Source organism: Leucopleurus acutus (assembly GCF_964270905.1).
Source record: "Leucopleurus acutus genome assembly, chromosome: 2".
Lineage (NCBI taxonomy): Eukaryota > Metazoa > Chordata > Mammalia > Artiodactyla > Delphinidae > Leucopleurus > Leucopleurus acutus.
The window spans coordinates 187,233,963-187,252,859 of NC_139143.1; the positions used below are offsets into that span (position 1 = coordinate 187,233,963).

Below are 18,897 nucleotides of genomic sequence, written 5' to 3' on the forward strand. Positions count from 1 at the left end.
AGGGGTTTCTAGAAGAAACGGTTTTAGAGATGCGTGTGGGGTTAGGGGAGCGCACATGTACAGGGCGGCATTAGCAACGGTGGGGAAGCTAATTCTTCCTGAGTTATCCCTCACTTACTTCAAGTGAGTTGTTTTCCTTGAAGAACGTGTGCATGTTCATGTCAAAACTATATTATGCTAACCTGATCTGCTCTTTTCATGACAGGAGGCTGAACAGTACCCAGGGAGAAATTCGTGTTGGTCCTAGCCATCAGGTAAAGCAAACTTTAGTAGCTTCTTTAATAGGTTTTTATTTCTTATTATTCAACTGGCCCTTTATTCTGTTGAGCAGCAGCTTAGAACTGTTACGCTGTTTGGAATTTTACATAAATGCAGAGATTTATTTTTTTAAGATCACCACATTCATTTAAAAAATTGTGGTAAAATATATGTAATATAGGGGCTTCCCTGGTGGCGCAGTGGTTGAGAGTCTGCCTGCTGATACAGGGGACACGGGTTCGTGCCCCGGTCCGGGAAGATCCCACATGCCGCGGAGCAGCTGGGCCCGTGAGCCATGGCCGCTGAGCCTTCGCGTCCGGAGCCTGTGCTCCGCAACGAGCAGTGAGAGACCCACGTACCGCCAAAAAAAAAAAAAAAAAAAAAGTATATATATATATATATATATATATATATATGTAATATAAAATGCACCATTCTGACCATTTTTAAGTGAATAGTTCAGTGCCCTTAAGTACATTCATATTGTTGTGCAACCATCACTAGCATCCACCTGCAGAACCTTTTCATCTTCCCAGTCTGAAACGCAGTGTCCATTAAACAGTCACTACTCATTATCCTCTCCCCTCATTCCCTTGCAGCCTCCCTTCTACTTTCTGTATCCATGAATTTGACAACTCAGTGGAATGACCCAGTATTTGCCCTTTTGTGTATGGCTTATTTTCTTACCATAATGTCTTCAAGGTGCTCCCATATTGTAGCATGTATCAGAATTTAATTTCCTTTTAAGGCTGAATTAGTCATTGTATATATGTCTGTTCATCTCTCGATGAACATTTGGTCACTGCCTACTTTCATTGTAACTTTTTTTTTTTTTTTTGCGGTACGCGGGCCTCTCACTGTTGTGGCCTCTCCCGTTGTGGAGCACAGGCTCTGGACGCGCAGGCTCAGCGGCCATGGCTCACGGGCCCAGCCGCTCCGCGGCATGTGGGATCTTCCCGGACCAGGGCACGAACCCACGTCCCCTGCATCGGCAGGCAGACTCTCAACCACTGCGCCACCAGGGAAGCCCAGCAGTTTCTTAATATTCAGGTGTCTGCTATATCCAGATTTCCCTAAGTGTCTCCCCCTCTCCCTCCCTCCCTCCATCCGTCCACCCATCCCAGGATTAAATCTAGAGATTTAATCACATTCTAGTTCGGTACCCTGCCCCTGGCAAGAATACTTTTGGGTGGTGCTATATAGTCTATCAGGCACATGTGTGTCTCTTAATGATGGTTTGCAGCCATTGCTTGTTACTTAGATTCACTGTCTAATTGGACCTGTTACTTAGATCTACCCTTTGAAATGCTGATACTCTAATCCTATCATTCCTTCTTTTATTAGCTGACCAACTGTCCCCTTGTCAACTTTTGTTTCCCTGAAACACATAGGAAAGGCAGGATAAATGCTTGACTCTTTCCCTCTTTTTACTGGTTGGTTCCCCAACATCTTCCAGTAGTCATCCGTGGATTTAAAATTACTTATCTGGGCTTCCCTGGTGGCACGGTGGTTAAGAATCTGCCTGCCAGTGCAGGGGACACGGGTTTGAACCCTGGTCTGGGAAGATCCCACATGCCGCAGAGCAAGTAAGCCAGTGCGCCACAACTGCTGAGCCTGCGCTCTAGAGCCCACGAGCCACAACTACTGAGCCTGCGTGCCACAACTACTGAAGCCCGTGGGCCTAGAGCCCGTGCTCCACAACAAGAGAAGCGATGAGAAGCCTGCACACCGCAATGAAGAGTAGCCCCCACTCGCTGCAACTAGAGAAAAGCCTGCACGCAGCAACAGAGACCCAACGCAGCCATAAATACATAAATAAATTTATTAAAGAAAAAAATAAAAAAACTCCCTTTAAAAAAAATTACTTATCTGCTAACCAATTGCTGTTACTCTTACTGATGATTAAATTATCCATTCGTGGGCTAGTAGGCGCCTCTTCCTGCTGTCTTCTGTGTCCTTTTAACTCGACCCCTGTGGTCTTTGGTAGAGTATTTTATCTAGTATGACATGATTGTTTTTGTTTTGTTTTGTTTGTTTTTTTACTGGAGTATAATTGCTTTACAATGGTGTGTTAGTTTCTGCTTTATAACAAAGTGAATCAGTTATACATATACATATGTTCCCATATCTCTTCCCTCTTGCGTCTCCCTCCCTCCCACCCTCCCTGTCGCACCCCCCAGGCGGTCACAAAGCACCGAGCTGATCTCCCTGTGCTATGCGGCTGCTTCCCACTAGCTATCTACCTTACGTTTGGTAGTGTATATATGTAGTATGACATGATTTTAATGTCTCATTATGTATGTTCCCTGCCCTAGGTCTAGAACTAAATTTTTCTAATGAGCCCTCATTGTTTTAGAGGAAAGTGACATTTTTTGAGTGGCTGCTGCCCAGTCATTATTACTGGGTTAGTTACTGTTTCCAGGCCTCTTCAGGGAACAGATTAGGAAATATGCTTTTCCCCCCCCTTTTTTTAATGATAAAACGTATCGTGGTTTCTTTCTGATGCTTCTAATTCAAATTCAGAACAGGCCTTATATTTAATCCTATAGATGAAATTTTCTTTCATCCGTATCTGTATCTTTTCCCCATGTCTCAAAACCAATTTTTAAATGACACCAAAATAATTATTCATTTGCTTCAATCCCATAATACATATATAGCAGCTCAGAATAACAGTACTTGCACTGCTACAAACAATATGATTATTGGAAACAGCTTTATAGATTTTTTTTTTTTCTGGCCTTAGAATATATCCCACTAAGTCTATATAGGCAAATTAGTATGTTTTAAAGTTACCTGAAATGATTCCTAGAGAGGAACAAACACAAAACATAGCTAGGTGGATTTATTTGATTTTGCTCTAGAGTTTTTAAGGGATTGTTGTTCTTTAAACTTAATTTCGTTTTTATAATTATGTAAAATACAAGGCTCCAAATCAAACGTGCAAATGAAGTGTGTTCAGAAAGTTCACCTTCTTGCCCTGTCCCCTCCACGTGCTCCCTCCCTCCCTGGTGGATAATTGTTTAGTGTTTTTAATTGAAGGTTTTGATCTATCATTCTTACTTTTATTCCCCCAGCCCCATGTTCTTAGATAGTGGTAGCATAATAAAAACACCTTCACCACCTTTCTTTGACCTTCTGACAATATCTCCTGTGTTCCCTCCATAGCAATAGGTAGAGCTCCTCTCGTTTTCTTCTGCCACTTCCTGGGACCCCACTGCATAGGTGGAGCAGTTTATTCTTCCAGCCCCCACTGTTGGGCGTTTGCACTGTTTCCAGTCATTTGCTGTTACAAGTAATAATGTGATGAATAGTTTATGCATAAAGATTTTTATTTTGCCAACTTATCTTTGGGATATTATATTATCCCCAGAAGGGCGATGGCTGGCTTAGAGGGCACATGTAATTCTTAGGATATTACAGAGTTCCCCTCTGTAGAGATTGTACCATTTTGCTTTCTCGTACTAGCGACTTACATGAGTGCAAACATGCAGCCTTGTGTATTGTCACACTTTGGCATTTATGTCAGTCTGATAGATCGGAAATGGTCTCTCGCTGTCATTAATTGGCATGTCTCTTATCAGCAAAGTCGACCATCTTTTCCTATGAGTAAGAGCCATTCTCATTTCCTTTTCTGTAAGCTAATTGTATTTCTAGTCCATTTTTTCTCTAGGGGATTGGTCCTTCCCCACAGCAATAGTATTTTAAATAAATAAATAAAATATTTATTTATTTATTTATTTATTTATTGCTGGCTGGCTGGCAGGCTGGTTGGCTGTGTTGGGTTTTTGTTGCTGCGCGCGGGCTTTCTCTAGTTGCGGTGAGCGGGGGCTATTCTTCGTTGCAGTGTGCAGGCTTCCTATTGCGGTGGCTTCTCGTTGTGGAGCATGGGCTCTAGGCGCGCAGGCTTCAGTTGTTGTGGAGCATGGGCTCAGTAGTTGTGGCTCGCGGGCTCTAGAGCGCAGGCTCAGAAGTTGTGGTGCATGGGATTAGTTGCTCCGCGGCATGTGGGATCTTCCCTGACCAGGGCTCGAACCCCTGTCCCCTGCATTGGCAGGCAGATTCTTAACCCCACTGCACCACCAGGGAAGACGCAGCAATAGTATTTTTTAATTAACAAACAACTATTGGAGAGCTGCTACACCAGCTACTGTACTTGGTGCAGGGGAAACAGCTCAGTATAAATGTCAAAGACCTTTTGATATGAGTAGCTATTGTGCTTTAATTTTATTCCCATGCCATCACTGTTTATTAAGCAGAACTAATTGTGACCCCCACTTAAATGTTAAACATGTCAGTACTGAATTAGGGAAGAGCATCGTTGTTTGGGGGAGGTCAGCACTTGATACACAGCAAGAGGCCTCAGAGGTAGCCTGTGAAGCAGAAATTGCGAAGCCATAGCCTGCCAGCCGCGTGGCCTACTAATACTGTGTTTTGCCACACAGTTGTTTTTAAAACTTGAATAGCCAACATTTAAAACCATGAGCTTTCACATTGAAGTCAAGATTTCTGGACTTTGGAAAAAAACTGGAGGATGTACAAACAGAGGTTCTCATTCCTGCACAGCAGCATTCCCCAGATGGGGACGCTCTCTCTTCATTTCACCCTGATTCCCTTCACTTCTTGGTACCTAATGCCTGCATGCCCAGTTTGGGAGCCGCTGTCACATGTGGCATTGAGCACTTGAAATGTGGCTAGTCGGAATTGGGATGTAGTGTTCTGTTTACTGTGGACAGTAGAACATTTAAAGTGGAACATGAGGCCCTCGTTTTATTTCCATTGGCTGCACACTCTGCCTGCTTCATTCATTTACAGTTTCTGCCTAGGTTCTGTGGACACTGGAGCTTTTAATTTAAAATATTAGACTAATGTGACCTTGTTCGTAATTTGAGAAAATAAGAACATGTGTGTTTTGCAGATGGTTGACTTTTCTTAGGCCTCTGAGTAGTCACAGCACCCATTTACACTTTCTCTGCCCCAGCAGTGGAGGATGAGAAAATGCTGGAGGTGTTTGAATCTCTAGCAGAATTGACTTAGAATCTTGGTTGTTGAGCACTGTTGTTCACATCTTTCAAAAAAATTGTTAATTGAGGTGTACCTTATGTACAGTGACCTGTTGACATCTTGTGTATACTGTTCAGTCTGCTGTGACAATTCATAGCAAGGCACAGAACATGTGTCATCCCAGAAAGTTCCTTCCTGCCCTTCTCAAGAAGTCCTCTCCTCCTGAAAGCACTGCTCATCTAATTTCCATCACCATCATTTTAGTTCAGCTATGTTTTTTAAATTAATTAATTAATAATTTATGGCTGTGTTGGGTCTTCATTGCTGTGCGCGGGCTTTCTCTAGTTGTGGGGACTGCACGAGTGGGGACTACTCTTCATAGCGGTGTGCAGGCTTCTCATTGCGGTGGCTTCTCTTGTTGCAGAGCATGGGCTCTAGGGCACGTGGGCTCAGTAGTTGTGGCACATGGGCTTATTAGTTGCTCTGCGGCATGTAGGATCTTCCCGGACCAGGGCTCGAACCCATGTCCCCTGCGTTGTCAGGCAGATTGTTAACCACTGCGCCACCAGGGAAGTCCCTTCAGCTGTGTTTTCAATGTTACCGTGATGGCTCTTTTGGATGTTCACCCTGACTCATCGATACTGACTCTCTGGAAAGCAGCATTAGTTTAGTAGGGTAGTTCAGTTCTTTTTTTAGCACCTGTCCTTAGGTGAGGTTCCACTATTTGTATATATCTCTTTGTCAACATATTATTATATTGGAAATGTGTGTGGCTCTGCCTTCTTTATCAAGCAGCTCTTATTTCCCGAAACATTTTTTTGTTTTATCATTTCTTTTATTCACACGTGCCCATTTCTTTCTCCTTCTGAGGACCATACTGGCACTGGTTTAATTTGACACTGTTTGCTTCTCCTTAAGTAGAGATCGAGCAGTCCATTGTGAAATCTTCTGTGGTGAAATGATCCTGAAATGTGTGATAGGCCAGCTTCAGTGACTCATGATTTTCCCGTTATTTCAGCGCTGCCAAAAGAAAGAGGCTTAGTAAGCTACTGCATCTGTCCCCAAGGCCTGCCTGCACAGGCAGCTCTCAAGTGTGCCTTGATTGTGACTTGTTCGTCCCTGTCTTACAGGCCAAACTTCCCGATTTGCAACCATTCCCTTCTCCCGATGGTGACACTGTGACCCAACATGAGGAACTGGTCTGGATGCCTGGAGTTAATGACTGTGACCTCCTTATGTACTTGAGGGCAGCAAGGTAAAAGGAATCCACACCATTCTGCTTTGTGAACTGATTAGTGGACAACAAACGTTCTCCTTTCCCCTGAAATTCTATTTATATATTGGGCATTCTGACTTCGTGTTTTGTTATACTGTCTGTAATCAGAGCCCTGCTCCTTGTTACCAGAGAAACATAGCTGACCATGGTAAAATCACTTTTTTCTCCTCGGTGTTTGCCCCACATTAGATTTTAGAAGTCTTCAGAAGGAAAACATCTTAAGCCATGCATGCAATTATCAACACCTCTTCATACAGCTGAGTAACTGGCTCATTCAGCTTACCTTAAAATCCCTTTACAGGTTTCTTTACCCTGTGGCTGTTCGTTGGTACCTAACCTAAACTTCATGTTTTGGGGGCTTACCTATATGAGTACTTGCTAACCTAAAAATGCCGAGACTGCAAAATGAGAAGTTGAAGTCTGTCCCAGACACATCCTAGTGCAGGCAGAGCCTTCCTTTGTCTGCAGGGGTTTCTGGGACTCACTCACTGTAGTGTCAACAACATGCAACAGAAACGCTGAAACAGGGTGGTGATGGGATATTAGCTCTGGCTGTTCTGTGGTCAGCAGTGTAGCTTGGAGGCTGCCGTGGGGATGGAGGCTTCAGGGGAGGGGTGACTACTAAGAGTTCTTTTCACCTCTTTTCCACTTTCAATTTGCTTAGAAGTAGTTGATGTAGAGTATGAAAGGAATGAAGTGAAGTTTCAGCGGATTTAATTTTAGATATTTTCTGGAGAATATATCTGGGTGAACTGCAGAGGAACTTCAAATTTTTTTTTTAAACAAGAGCAGAAGCAAGGCTGAGGACTCATGCATGTAGTAGTGGAATTTGGTCTGGGCTGAAGATGTGCTCTGGAAACTGAGGGTTGAAATGTCTGTACTGCCGTTTTCCCTTCCCGTCTTCCCAGGAGCATGGCGGCCTTTGCAGGGATGTGTGACGGAGGCTCCACGGAAGATGGCTGCGTTGCGGCCTCGCGGGATGACACCACCCTCAACGCACTGAACACAGTGAGTCCTTTGAAGTTGCCCTGGGTGGGAAGAAAGTTCGTTTTTCTCCTGTGCTGGCATAGGGAATATGTGATGATCATGGAACATGAAGGGGCCCTGGCATCTGAGGAGTAAGTACTGTGGTCTGCTGCTGGGATTGAAAGACTGGAGTCGTGGTCCTGGTGGTAGGGCTCCATGGCCTTGGCCAGCGATCCGGCACCTCCAGATTCACCTCCTGATCTGCGTCTGTGCTTCAGGATTGTGGCGAGCCTCTGCTGAGAGCCTCATGCTAGTGGTTAATCTTCACTGAGACCTCACCAAAGCCGAGGACTAGGCAGAGTGGTCTTACTGAATCCTCCCAGCACCGCTCTGAAGGAGGCTCCATTATTACCACCATGTGGACACAGGAAAGAAGTTGAGAGCAGTTAAGTCACGATCCAAGGTCATACACTCAAGATGTGAATCCAGAGGTCACGCTTTTCCCCTCAATGTATTCGGAAGGGCTGGAGGAGCAGAGAGAAAGCTTGACTTCTTTGAACAGATTTGGTTTTTATAGATTTGGCTTTGGAACCATGTATATATTTCACATGATTATAAAACAAAATTAAGTTTAAAAAAAAAAAATCCTTAAAAAAATCTAAAGTAAAACATAGCACACGAGCGTAATGGTGCTGAGTTGGTTGCGTGACATCGTGCACGGACACTCGTCTGCTTTAATTCTGTGACTCCATAGCAGCTCAGAATAACAAAACTCGGAACGGCTACAAACACTAGGATTCCTGAAACCTGGTCACTCTTTTTTGGGGGGCACTCCTTTTTGACCTTGGAGCATATCCTACAGGGCTATACAGGAAAATTAATGTATCTTAAAGTTCCTTGAAATAATTCCTCTTCTGGGTGTTTACTAATGTGAAATCATCAGATCTAAAGTAATAATGAATTTTTATGGATCTCTGATCCGTTAATAGTCTGCAGGGTTATGTATACTTACATAGGATATTGAGCATGAGGCTGAGCAGCTCTTCTGACGATTCACTAAGTATAATCTGAGCGCCCTTTTTGTTTGTCTTTTTCTTGAGAGGTCACTGTAGTTGGAAGGGACTTTCAAAATCATCTCTTCCCATCTCTAAATAGATAAGAATACGAGGCGTAGAAAGACCACATGACTTGTTTGAATGCCAGCAATGCAAAAAATTGATAACAGATCCCAATTTAGGGATCTTTCTTGCTTTCGGGGAAACAGGTAGATATCTGAACGACATAGTTGATTTTTATTCCTGGTCTAGTTGTGTTTCTTGAGTATCACATAACGTTATAATAGTCTCATATGTTGGAGGTTGATTCATCTTGCTGCCATGTTCTAAATAAGTGAATGATTTTTCATATTCCCATTTACTTTCTCACCTATTTGATGCTTTGAATTTTTGTTGTTATAAGGAATCCTTATTCTGAACATATAGTGATAGAGCCAGAAGGGGCCTTTGAGATTATTTTTACAGATGAGAAAACTGAGACCCAGAGATTGATGATACTGCAAACAGTGGCTATGGCAGATGTATGTCTGTGAATTCAGAATACCCTAAAAAAATGTGTGTATATTTAAAGTAACTCTTTGATATGAGTTTGTTTTCTGTTGGGTTTTTGTATAAAAGCTTTATGAAAAAAATTCTCCTTTCATGACTCTGCTGATCAGTTGAATTTTGAATAACAAAGATGTTGCCATATTTAATTAAATGTCTGTTTTTGGCACTTTCCTGAATTTATCTAATTTATTCTTATTCCAGCCCCTCTAAGGATTCTGTAGAACATACTTCTGTACAGAAATAATTCGGGTTATTTTTGCCTGTGATCCTTTGTAGCAAGTTCCTTCTGAAGTTTTCTTCAGCATTGCCCAGAGGGTTTTGGCTTTATGGGTTTTTGTTTCTGAGAAGGTACCTTCTCATCATTTGAAAATCTTCCTGCCTAGGTGAGCCCAGGATGGCTCAGGTGTCGGGTTATGCAGTACAAGTGCATTTAGCCATCAAAAGACTGCGTTGTGTGCTCATTTTGTGATGAAAAGAAACTTCTAGTGGCTGTTTTAATTTTTAAACTTCATTGTTGTACTGGCTCACAGAAACTGTAGGCTCTTTCTTTAATGAGAAGTGGAGTGATTGGAAAAATCTTGAGAGAAGTTAATGTTTATTTTGACTTCCTTGGAGTAAGGGGGTTTTGAATTACGTTAAGTAATAAAAAGATAAATGCATTGTCACGTGAGAAGTATTTGTTGTTTCTTAGAGTGTAGCATAGAGTCAAAACAAGGTTAGGCATTTATCAGCTTAGGAAATAGACACAGGTTTATTCTGTTTCCCAGTACAATGTAGAAATTTAAAGTATACGGAGTCTGCAGTACGGCTACATTAGAGTATGTTTAATATCCCAGTAGGACTATTCGAATTAAAATGCATTTAAATAAATAGTTTAATGTTTAAAACTGTAGTCACTAATAAAACATTTTTAAACTGTTAGTTCTTTTTGACAACTGTATGTACCTGTTTTAAAATATAAGGTCTTCAGGATTACTTGTTTTGACTTTTTTCTTCATTATTCGCAAATGAGAGTTTTAGTGTGTATTTAAAAAAACTTATTGGGGTGTAATTTCTGTATAATAAATTGCTCTGATTTAAAGTATACAATTTGATGAGCTTTTGTAGATGTGTGTGCCAATGAAACTACTACAGTGTTCAAGATAGAAATCATTTCCAGCATCTGCAAAAGTTGCCTCATGCCCTTCTATAATCCTTTGCTGCTTCCAGTCTCAGATAACCACTGATATGTTTTCTCTCATTATAGATTAGTTGCATTTTCTAGAACGTTGCATGCATAGAATAATTTTGTATGTAATACTTGGGGTCTGGATTCCTTCAGCATAGTAATATTACAGTAGATTTATGTTACATTATCAATAGCGCATTCCTTTTTATTGCTGAGCAGTATTCCAGTGTATGGATATTCATAATATTTTATCCATTCACCTGGTGATGGACATTTTTTTTTCCCAAGCTTTTGGCCATTATGAACCTTGTTATGCAAGCCTTTCTGTAGAACATATATTTTCATTTCTCTTGAGTAAATACCTAGCAGTGAAGTTGCAGGAATGTATATATGCAGGTAGCTTTTTAAGAAACTGTCGAACAGGTTTCCACAGTGGCTGTACCATTTTACATTCCCATGAGTAGTGTGTTAGAATTTCAGTTCTTCAACATCCTCCATGAGACTTGATGTTTTCGGTCTTTAAAATTTTTAGCCATTCTAATGGTGTGGAGTGATATGTCATTGAGGTTTTCATTTAAATTTCCTGACTGCTGGTAATGTTGAGCATCTTTTCATGTCTTAAAGCCCATTTGTATATCTTCTTTTGTGAAGTAACTTTTGCCTAATTTAAAAAATTGAATTATTTGGCCTTTAGTATGATTTATTTGTAAGAATTTATACTGCAAATATAAGTGCCTTGATACATGTATTGTAAATATTTTCTCCCATACTATGACTTTTTTTTTTGTTTATAATGGTGTGTTTCTAAGAGTAAAATAACTTAATTTTGCTGAAGTCTGATGTATCTTTTTCCTTTTATGAAAGTTTCTTTGATCATCCCATGATTACAAAGATTGTTTCTATGCTTTCTTCTTGAAGTTTTAGTTCTTACATTTAGACCTGTTGTTCATTTCGAATTAATTTTGCATGTGATGCAAGGTAGACGTGAAAGTTCATTCTTTCCTACACAGATGCCAGCTGTTGGAGCCACATTTGTTGAAAATAGTCTTTTCTCATTGAATTGCCTTGATGCCTTTATTGAACAAGCACTGATTGTATATGTTTGGTTTTTTTTTTTAATATTCTATTATGTTTAACTGATCTAATATTGTATCTATTTTTTTTTTAACCAGTACTTCAGTATTTTGAATACTATAGCTTTATAGGAACTCAGATGGCATAAGTCTTTCTATTTTGTACTTGTTTTCAAGGTTGCTTTGGCTCTTTTAGGTCATTTGCATTTCCATATAAATTTCAAAATCAGCTTGTCAGTTTCTATTTTAAAAAAGGCTTTGATGGAATTTTGATTGAGATTGCATTGAATCTGTGGATCTATTTAGGAAGACCTGACATCTTAACAATCTGAATCTTCGAATCCATGAACACGATATAGTATCTCTCCCTTTTTAAAAAAGGTTTCTTTAATTTTTTTGAGTAAGACTTTGCAGTTTTCACTGTACAAGTTTTGTACATATTTTGTAAAATTTATCCCTTAAGTAATTATTGTTTGAAGATTCTATTGTTAATAAAATAGTATTTTTAAATTTCATTGTCTACATGTTCATTGTTAGGATAGACGTACAATCAGTTTTTATGACTTTACCTTGTATTATTTTATACAAAGAATACACGGTCAACACTAGTAGCTTTGTGGTTGGTTCCTTAGGATTTTCTGTGTGCACGGTCATGTCATCTGCAAATAAAGATAGCTTTACCTCTTTCTGATTTATGTGTTTTATTTCTCTTCTGTGCTTTCTTGCACTTGCTTGAACCTCCAGTACAGTACTGAATAGAAATGATGAGAATGGACATCTTTGCTTTCTTTCTCATCCTAAGGAAAAAACATTCAGTCGTTCAGTGTTAAGTACAATGTAGGATTTTTGTTGTTGTTTAATCAAACCGAGAATGTTCCCTTTTATTTCTAAGTTTGTTGAGGTTTTTACCATGAATGGCCATTGAATTTTGTCAGATGCTGTTTTTTTTCCTTTTGTTATCTAATGAAATGATCATATGGTTGTTATATACTTTATTTGTTAGTATGGTGAATTATATTTATTCATTTCAGATGTTAAACCAACTGTGCATTCCTAGATTAAATCCTGCTTGGGCATTCTGTACTATTGGATTCAGTTTGCTATTATTTTGTTAAAAACTTGTACATTTGTGTTCATGAGGGATAGTGAGCTGTAGTCTTCTTTCTTTGTAATATCTTTGTCTGGTTTTGATATCAGAGTAATACTCACTTCGGAAATTAGTTGGGAAATATATCCTCCTACTCTGTTTTTCTCTTATAAAGCATTGATCTTTTTTCTTTGTTAAATGTTTGATAGAATTGACAGTGAAGCCGTCTGGGACTAAATTTTTTTTTAATGGAAACTTAACGATTGTTACTGAAACCAGGTTCGTACTGCTCACCACACAACAGGCCAATAAATCGAGAGAGGAATAGTGACTTTATTCCGGAAGCTGGCAGACCAAGAAGATGCGGACTGTGTCCCAGAGAACCGCCTCACCTGAGTTAGAATTCAGGCTTCTTTTATACCAAAAGGGAGGGGGGTGGCTGCTTGTTGCAGACTTCCTGGTGCCAGAATCCTTTGTTCTTGCAGCTGTCCCACATAGATCTCGTCACAATGTTCTTATAAGCCTCCAACAATACAGTTGTCATTTTCTGTTCTGAAACTTTTTACCTCTATATGAATGGGAAAATGTTATACCTTTAAGGGTCAGAGCCTTGAGAATGGGCTATCATATATATTTCAGGCTGTAGGCAACATTCTTTTACAAAGGTGAAGAGCCAGCATGACTCCGCATAGGTAACAGAGCCCAAGTGTTAAGAGCTAAAGGTATAGGTCTGATATGGAGTCAGGTTTGTTCTTCTCTGTTACAAAAGTACGGATAGACATAGGCCTATTCAGATTTTATATTTTGTTTTGTGTCAGTAGTAATCTGTTGATCTCTAAATGTTTTATTTCATCTGGGATATCAAATTTGTTGGTATAAATTACGAATTATTTCTGTAGTATCTTTTTTTTTTTTTTTTCTTTGGCGGTACGCGGGCCTCTCACTGTTGTGGCCTCTCCTGTTGCGGAGCACAGGCTCCGGACGCGCAGGCTCAGCGGCCATGGCTCACGGGCCCAGCCGCTCCGTGGCATCTTCCCGGACCGGGGCACGAACCCGTGTCCCCTGCATTGGCAGGCGGACTCTCAACCACTGCACCACCAGGGAAGCCCTGTAGTATCTTTTTAATGTCTATAGGAATCTGTAATTTTGACTTGGAATTCTTAATATTGCTAATTTGTTTCCTCTTAATCATGCTAAAATAGAAGGTTATCAATATTATTGATCTTTTCAGATAGGTAGCATTTGGTTTCATTGATTTTTCTCTGTCTGATCTCCCAATCTTATTTTTATTATTTCTTTTCTACTTATTTTGGGTTAATTTGATTACTTTTCCCCCTAGCTTCCTAAAATGGGATCTTAGATAACTGATTTTATCACAGATTCTAATTTGTAATTAGAATGGAACATTCTGTTACCATTTTGTTAAAAATTTTATGTGTGATTTCTTCTTTTACCCATGGATTGTTTGGAATTAAATTGTTTAATCACCAGGGACTTGGGATTTCTCTCTCCCCGCCACCCCTCTCTCCCCACCCTCTTTCTCCCCCCCCACCTCCTTCCCACCCCCCTTTTGGAATGTTATTGATTTCTAATTTAGCTCTGCTGTGGTCAGAGTAGCAGTAAGATTTCAATCTTTTGAAATCTGAGACTTGCTTCTTGGCTCAGCGTGCGATTTACCTTGGTGAATGTTCCATGTACAATCGTAATGAACTTATGTTCTGCAGTTGTTGGGTGTCCTGTTTTGTTACTGTCAGTTTCTTTGAGGTGGTTTATATTATCATTCAGCTCTTCTCTGCCCTATCTAGTTGTACTGTCAGTTACTCAGAAAGGTGTGTTAAAGTCTTGTGAATTTGGTTATTTCTCCTTTTAATTCTGTTAGTTTTTGCTTCATATGTATGGAAATTGTGTCTTTATCTTTCTCACTGTAGTGACCCTTTAACAGTTTTGGTGTAACCCTTTTTGTGTCTAGTAGTACTCTTTTGTCATGAACTCAGTTTTGTCTAAAATTAGTACAGCTACTCTGGCTTTCTTATGCCTGTTGTCTGCATGTGGTATATCTTCTTCCAGCTTCTTACTTTGAATCCTGATTTTTACTTTTATTTAAAGTACCTCTCTTGTGTACTTTAAGCTTTTCAGTTGTTTCTTGCTTTTTTATCCAGTCTGGCAAGCTCTACCTTTTGTCTGGAGTGTTTAGTCCATTTTAATGTAGTGCAGATGATTCTCAGGTTGTATAAAACTTGAGCTACATACAATTTTAATAGCAGAGCTGTCATTGGAGAATCACAGAAGTAGTTAATATATAAATCTTACTTTCATGGCCACATGATGATACTTTTGATTCAGCAGTAGACTTGCAGACTAGTTAGGTAAACAGTTCTTTGTGTACTCATTCATGTTAAAATGTATTTCTTATCTTTTTACTTCTTACATAAAAAACAGTTTTATACTGATAGAGAGGAAGAAGATGTAATAAATGTGTTGGCCTCTCTTACTGCAAGAGGAGGGTATTCTTTTTTTTTTTTTTTTTTTTTTTTGCAGTACGCGGGCCTCTCACTGCTGTGGTCTCTCCGGTTGCGGAGCGCAGGCTCAGCGGCCATGGCTCACGGGCCCAGCCGCTCCGCGGCATGTGGGATCTTCCCGGACTGGGGCACAAACCTACCTGCATTGGCAGGTGGACTCTCAACCACTGCGCCACCAGGGAAGCCCCAAGAGGAGGGTATTCTTAGTAACCACAGGCCTACTCCTTAATGTGCGTCAGCAAAGATAGTTTTATTATATTTTACTATTTTAAATTGTGAATACCTGTGAATGCAAAATTGTTTTATTCATAAATTTATGGTATACATATATTAAATAACATACTAAAACATGACAAAGCAATGGTGCTATCTCTGGAATATCTTACATAGAAATGTTTCTGTGTGTGCTGTACCAGGTATATGTTTCTCCAAATGAAATTTTAATTAGGCTTATTGTACACGTTTAGCATATATGTAAATTTTAAGCATAATTGCTATGTAATATATAAATGGCCCATATTATTCTAATGGAATTTATTCAGCCATCTTTAAAGGCGTACATTTATTTGGCCTTTTATAAAATAGACGTTTATATTTATGCTTGGAAACTGCCCCAGAGCCCTTTAGTTTGAGACTAGGGTTTTCTGGAAAATATCACGCTGACTTATTTTTCCTAAATTGGTACTGGCTTTTATTATTTGAGCTCAGGTATCTTTCCCATTTTCTAAATAAAGTTTAAATTCTTTGACTTCTCTTTCTCAGAAACTTATTTGCATTCTTATGTTTACCTTCTCTTGCTAACACTAAACATATACATTTTCACTATGTATAAGTAAAATTTATAATCATGCAGCAAAGATTTCACCTTTGCCTGGACAGTTTTGTTCCCTGAAATATGGATGGCTGTTAGACGTTTGGATTAAGCTTTTTACATATTCAAGAGAGTGTATATGTGTTTGCTTACTTATTTATGCACACCCACATCTCCTTCAACAAAGGATGAAAGGCCTCCAGTAGCTTAATCGTTAGTTTTTATCTCTGATCTATAAATATCACTATTTGTTAACCACTGAGTATTAATCATCTTTGTTTTCTGCGCTATAGCCGATGCCTGGTACAGGGTAGAGAGGACTAAATATTTGTTGAATTGATGGAATACATAAATCGGGTCCAAGTCCACATCACATTTGATCACGCAGAACCTGTTGTTGTAGAGTTGGCGTAGCAGAGTATGCAGATAAGCCTGCTCTAAGGATCATTTTCATCTTCCTCTCTTTCATTCTAAAAAATTAAGTCTATAGAATTTCTGTCAGAGATCTCCTATTTGTTCCTTGTAAATGGACTTCACTAAAGCATCTGGCCCTGGATTAGTTTTGCAGTGCTTCGGACTTTAATGAATGTTGAGTCTCTTCCAGCTCCCAAATAAGACATTGCCAGGAGGCCCGTTTTTATACTTTGCCTAAGGTATACGATCAGGATTCTTCTGAAATTCATTCCACACTCACACCCTTTGCTTAAGTTCTTCTCTTTTTACTATTTCTCCATTAGATTAGTCCCCATTAATTGGTTGTAGGGTGGTGGTTTCTTTGTCTCAGGATTTTGGTTGGAAAGAGTAATAGTTGATAGTGCTATATGATTTCTTTTGATGGAAATCCAGTAGTTACAAGAACACCTTATTTAAATCAGTCTTGACAAGCACCTTTGCTAGGGTTTTATTTATGTTGTAACAGGATATTGGACTCTACCTCATATTATATTCTTTTTTTGTTTGTTTGTTTTTTGCGGTACGCGGGCCTCTTACTGTTGTGGCCTCTCCCGTTGCGGAGCACAGGCTCCGGAAGCGCAGGCTCAGCGGCCATGGCTCACGGGCCCAGCTACTCTGCGGCATGTGGGATCTTCCCGGACCGGGGCACGAACCCGTGTCCCCTGCCTCAGCAGGCAGACTCTCAACCACTGCGCCATCAGGGAAGCCCCATATTATATTCTTAATGATAGTAGAAGTGAAATTGCTGAAAGAGACCACATAGTGAAGTTTTCTGGTGTAACCATGACCTTTTCAACTGATTATCAGCATAATAATAGACAAATTTGAGTTTTTATTTATTGTGCTTTGACCAATTAGAAATATTTTGAACTTCTGTTCTGAAAATTTTTTGTTTTAGAAATTTACCCATGTGGTTCCCTTTGGGCTGAGAACTTCAGACATTCACTTCTGTTCAAAAGTTACACGAAACAACACTTCTCACACAAATTATATGACTTAATTCATTTTATCTTGTTTGAAGATGACTTTTTTTTTTTTTTTTTTTTTGCGGTACGCGGGCCTCTCACTGCTGTGGCCTCTCCCGTTGCGGAGCACAGGCTCGGGACGCGCAGGCTCAGCGGCCATGGCTCACGGGCCCAGCCGCTCCGCGGCATGTGGGATCTTCCCAGACCGGGGCACGAACCCGTGTCCTCTGCATCGGCAGGCGGACTCTCAACCACTGCGCCACCAGGGAAGGCCTGAAGATGACTTTTTAAATTTAATACTTTCATATTTTATTCCTTTTTAGAGAATCTGTAGCTTTTACTTAAAGTTGACTTTATGCCTCTGTTCTTTCCCCTAAATATAACAGAGAGCATTATCAAAGGTTCTCAGGGGTGGGTGAGGAGATAAAGGCCACTAACATTATCAACCTCTGGGAATGGCATCTTCATTACTTATTGTAGTAGTGATTTTATTTTTGATAATTTTTTTAACACAGAAGTCTGGCTGTAAGTTCTTCTGGTCTGTTGTGTTCCTGATTCAGCTCGTCACAATTGTGGCCCCACTTTGCTTTTCAGCGTGAACCACTCACAAGTTTCTTTAGCCATTTCTTTCTTTTGTCTCTTTTTAATATAATAGTTTTATTGAAATATAATTCATGTACTATATATTTCACATATTTAAAGTGTACAGTTTAATGGCTTTCAGTATATTCAGATTTGTGTTAACTACCACCACGATCAATTTTTGAACATTTCACCCCCCAAGGAAACGTGTGCTCATTAGTCACTCCCCATCTCCCATCTCTCCTCACCCCACCCAGGCAGCCATTACTATATTATTATTATATTCTGCCTTCCATGTCTTATGGATTCCCCTGTTGTGAACATTTCATTTAAGTGGAATTGTGCAATGTGTGGTCTTTTGTAACTGGTTTCTTTCACTGAGGGTAATGTTTCCAACTTTAATCCATGGTGTAGTTTTTATGTGTGTGTGTGTGTGTGTGTGTGTGTGTAACCATTTTTATGTATGACCATTTTATTTCTCTTCCTGGTCAGCTTTGTCTGTCTGTATGTCTTAAAATGCGACACCTGCACTAAAGCAACGCTTGTCAGATTTGATCAGCATATGGTGTCAAGGAGTTAACTTCAGTTGTCCCAAAAGCTCACCTCAGTGCAGTCCAAGCCTTCATGAATGTGCACATCACATTCATTTTTTTCTTGTGTTTTGTCTTTGTCCTGTTTTGTTTCATTTTTCTTTGCATTTTTGCCTTTCCTAAGCCATTTATCTCCCGCTCTCAGCTTTTTGACTGAATTTTCAGCCAGGCAGGGGGCTTTAAATTTATCACTGTTATTTTCATTTTATTAGGTATCAATTATTGGTCAGTTGCCTGATGTCATTAATAACAACAATATTAATAATCGTAACAAAATTTAAATGTATTTGTTGGTTGAGTGCTTATATGTTAGGCAAAAGTTTAAGTGCTTTTTATGAATGAATTTATTTCATCTTTATAACAATTCTGTGAGAAAAGTACGGTTATCACCTGCAGATTAATAGCCGCACTCTGTCATATTTATATACACATAATAATTTAAACTTGAGGGTAGTCTAGAATTGAGGCCAGTGCCTTACAACAGTCCCCTTGAAATGTCCATTGAATCTGCAGTTCGGGGGATTTGCCATTCAGCAAGTTA

The 18,897-nt window shown here is 39.7% G+C and overlaps 1 protein-coding gene across 1 annotated transcript in view; it reads left to right on the top strand.

Moving 5' to 3' along the window:
* The window catches only part of RERE (arginine-glutamic acid dipeptide repeats), a 426,659-nt gene that overhangs the window by 297,251 nt on the left and 110,511 nt on the right, over positions 1-18,897 (top strand). The window contains exons 8-10 of the mRNA XM_082865410.1: positions 206-254; positions 6,393-6,517; positions 7,447-7,546. Of these exons, the coding sequence (XP_082721536.1) occupies positions 206-254; positions 6,393-6,517; positions 7,447-7,546 (274 nt within the window). The remainder of the gene's footprint in view (positions 1-205; positions 255-6,392; positions 6,518-7,446; positions 7,547-18,897) is intronic.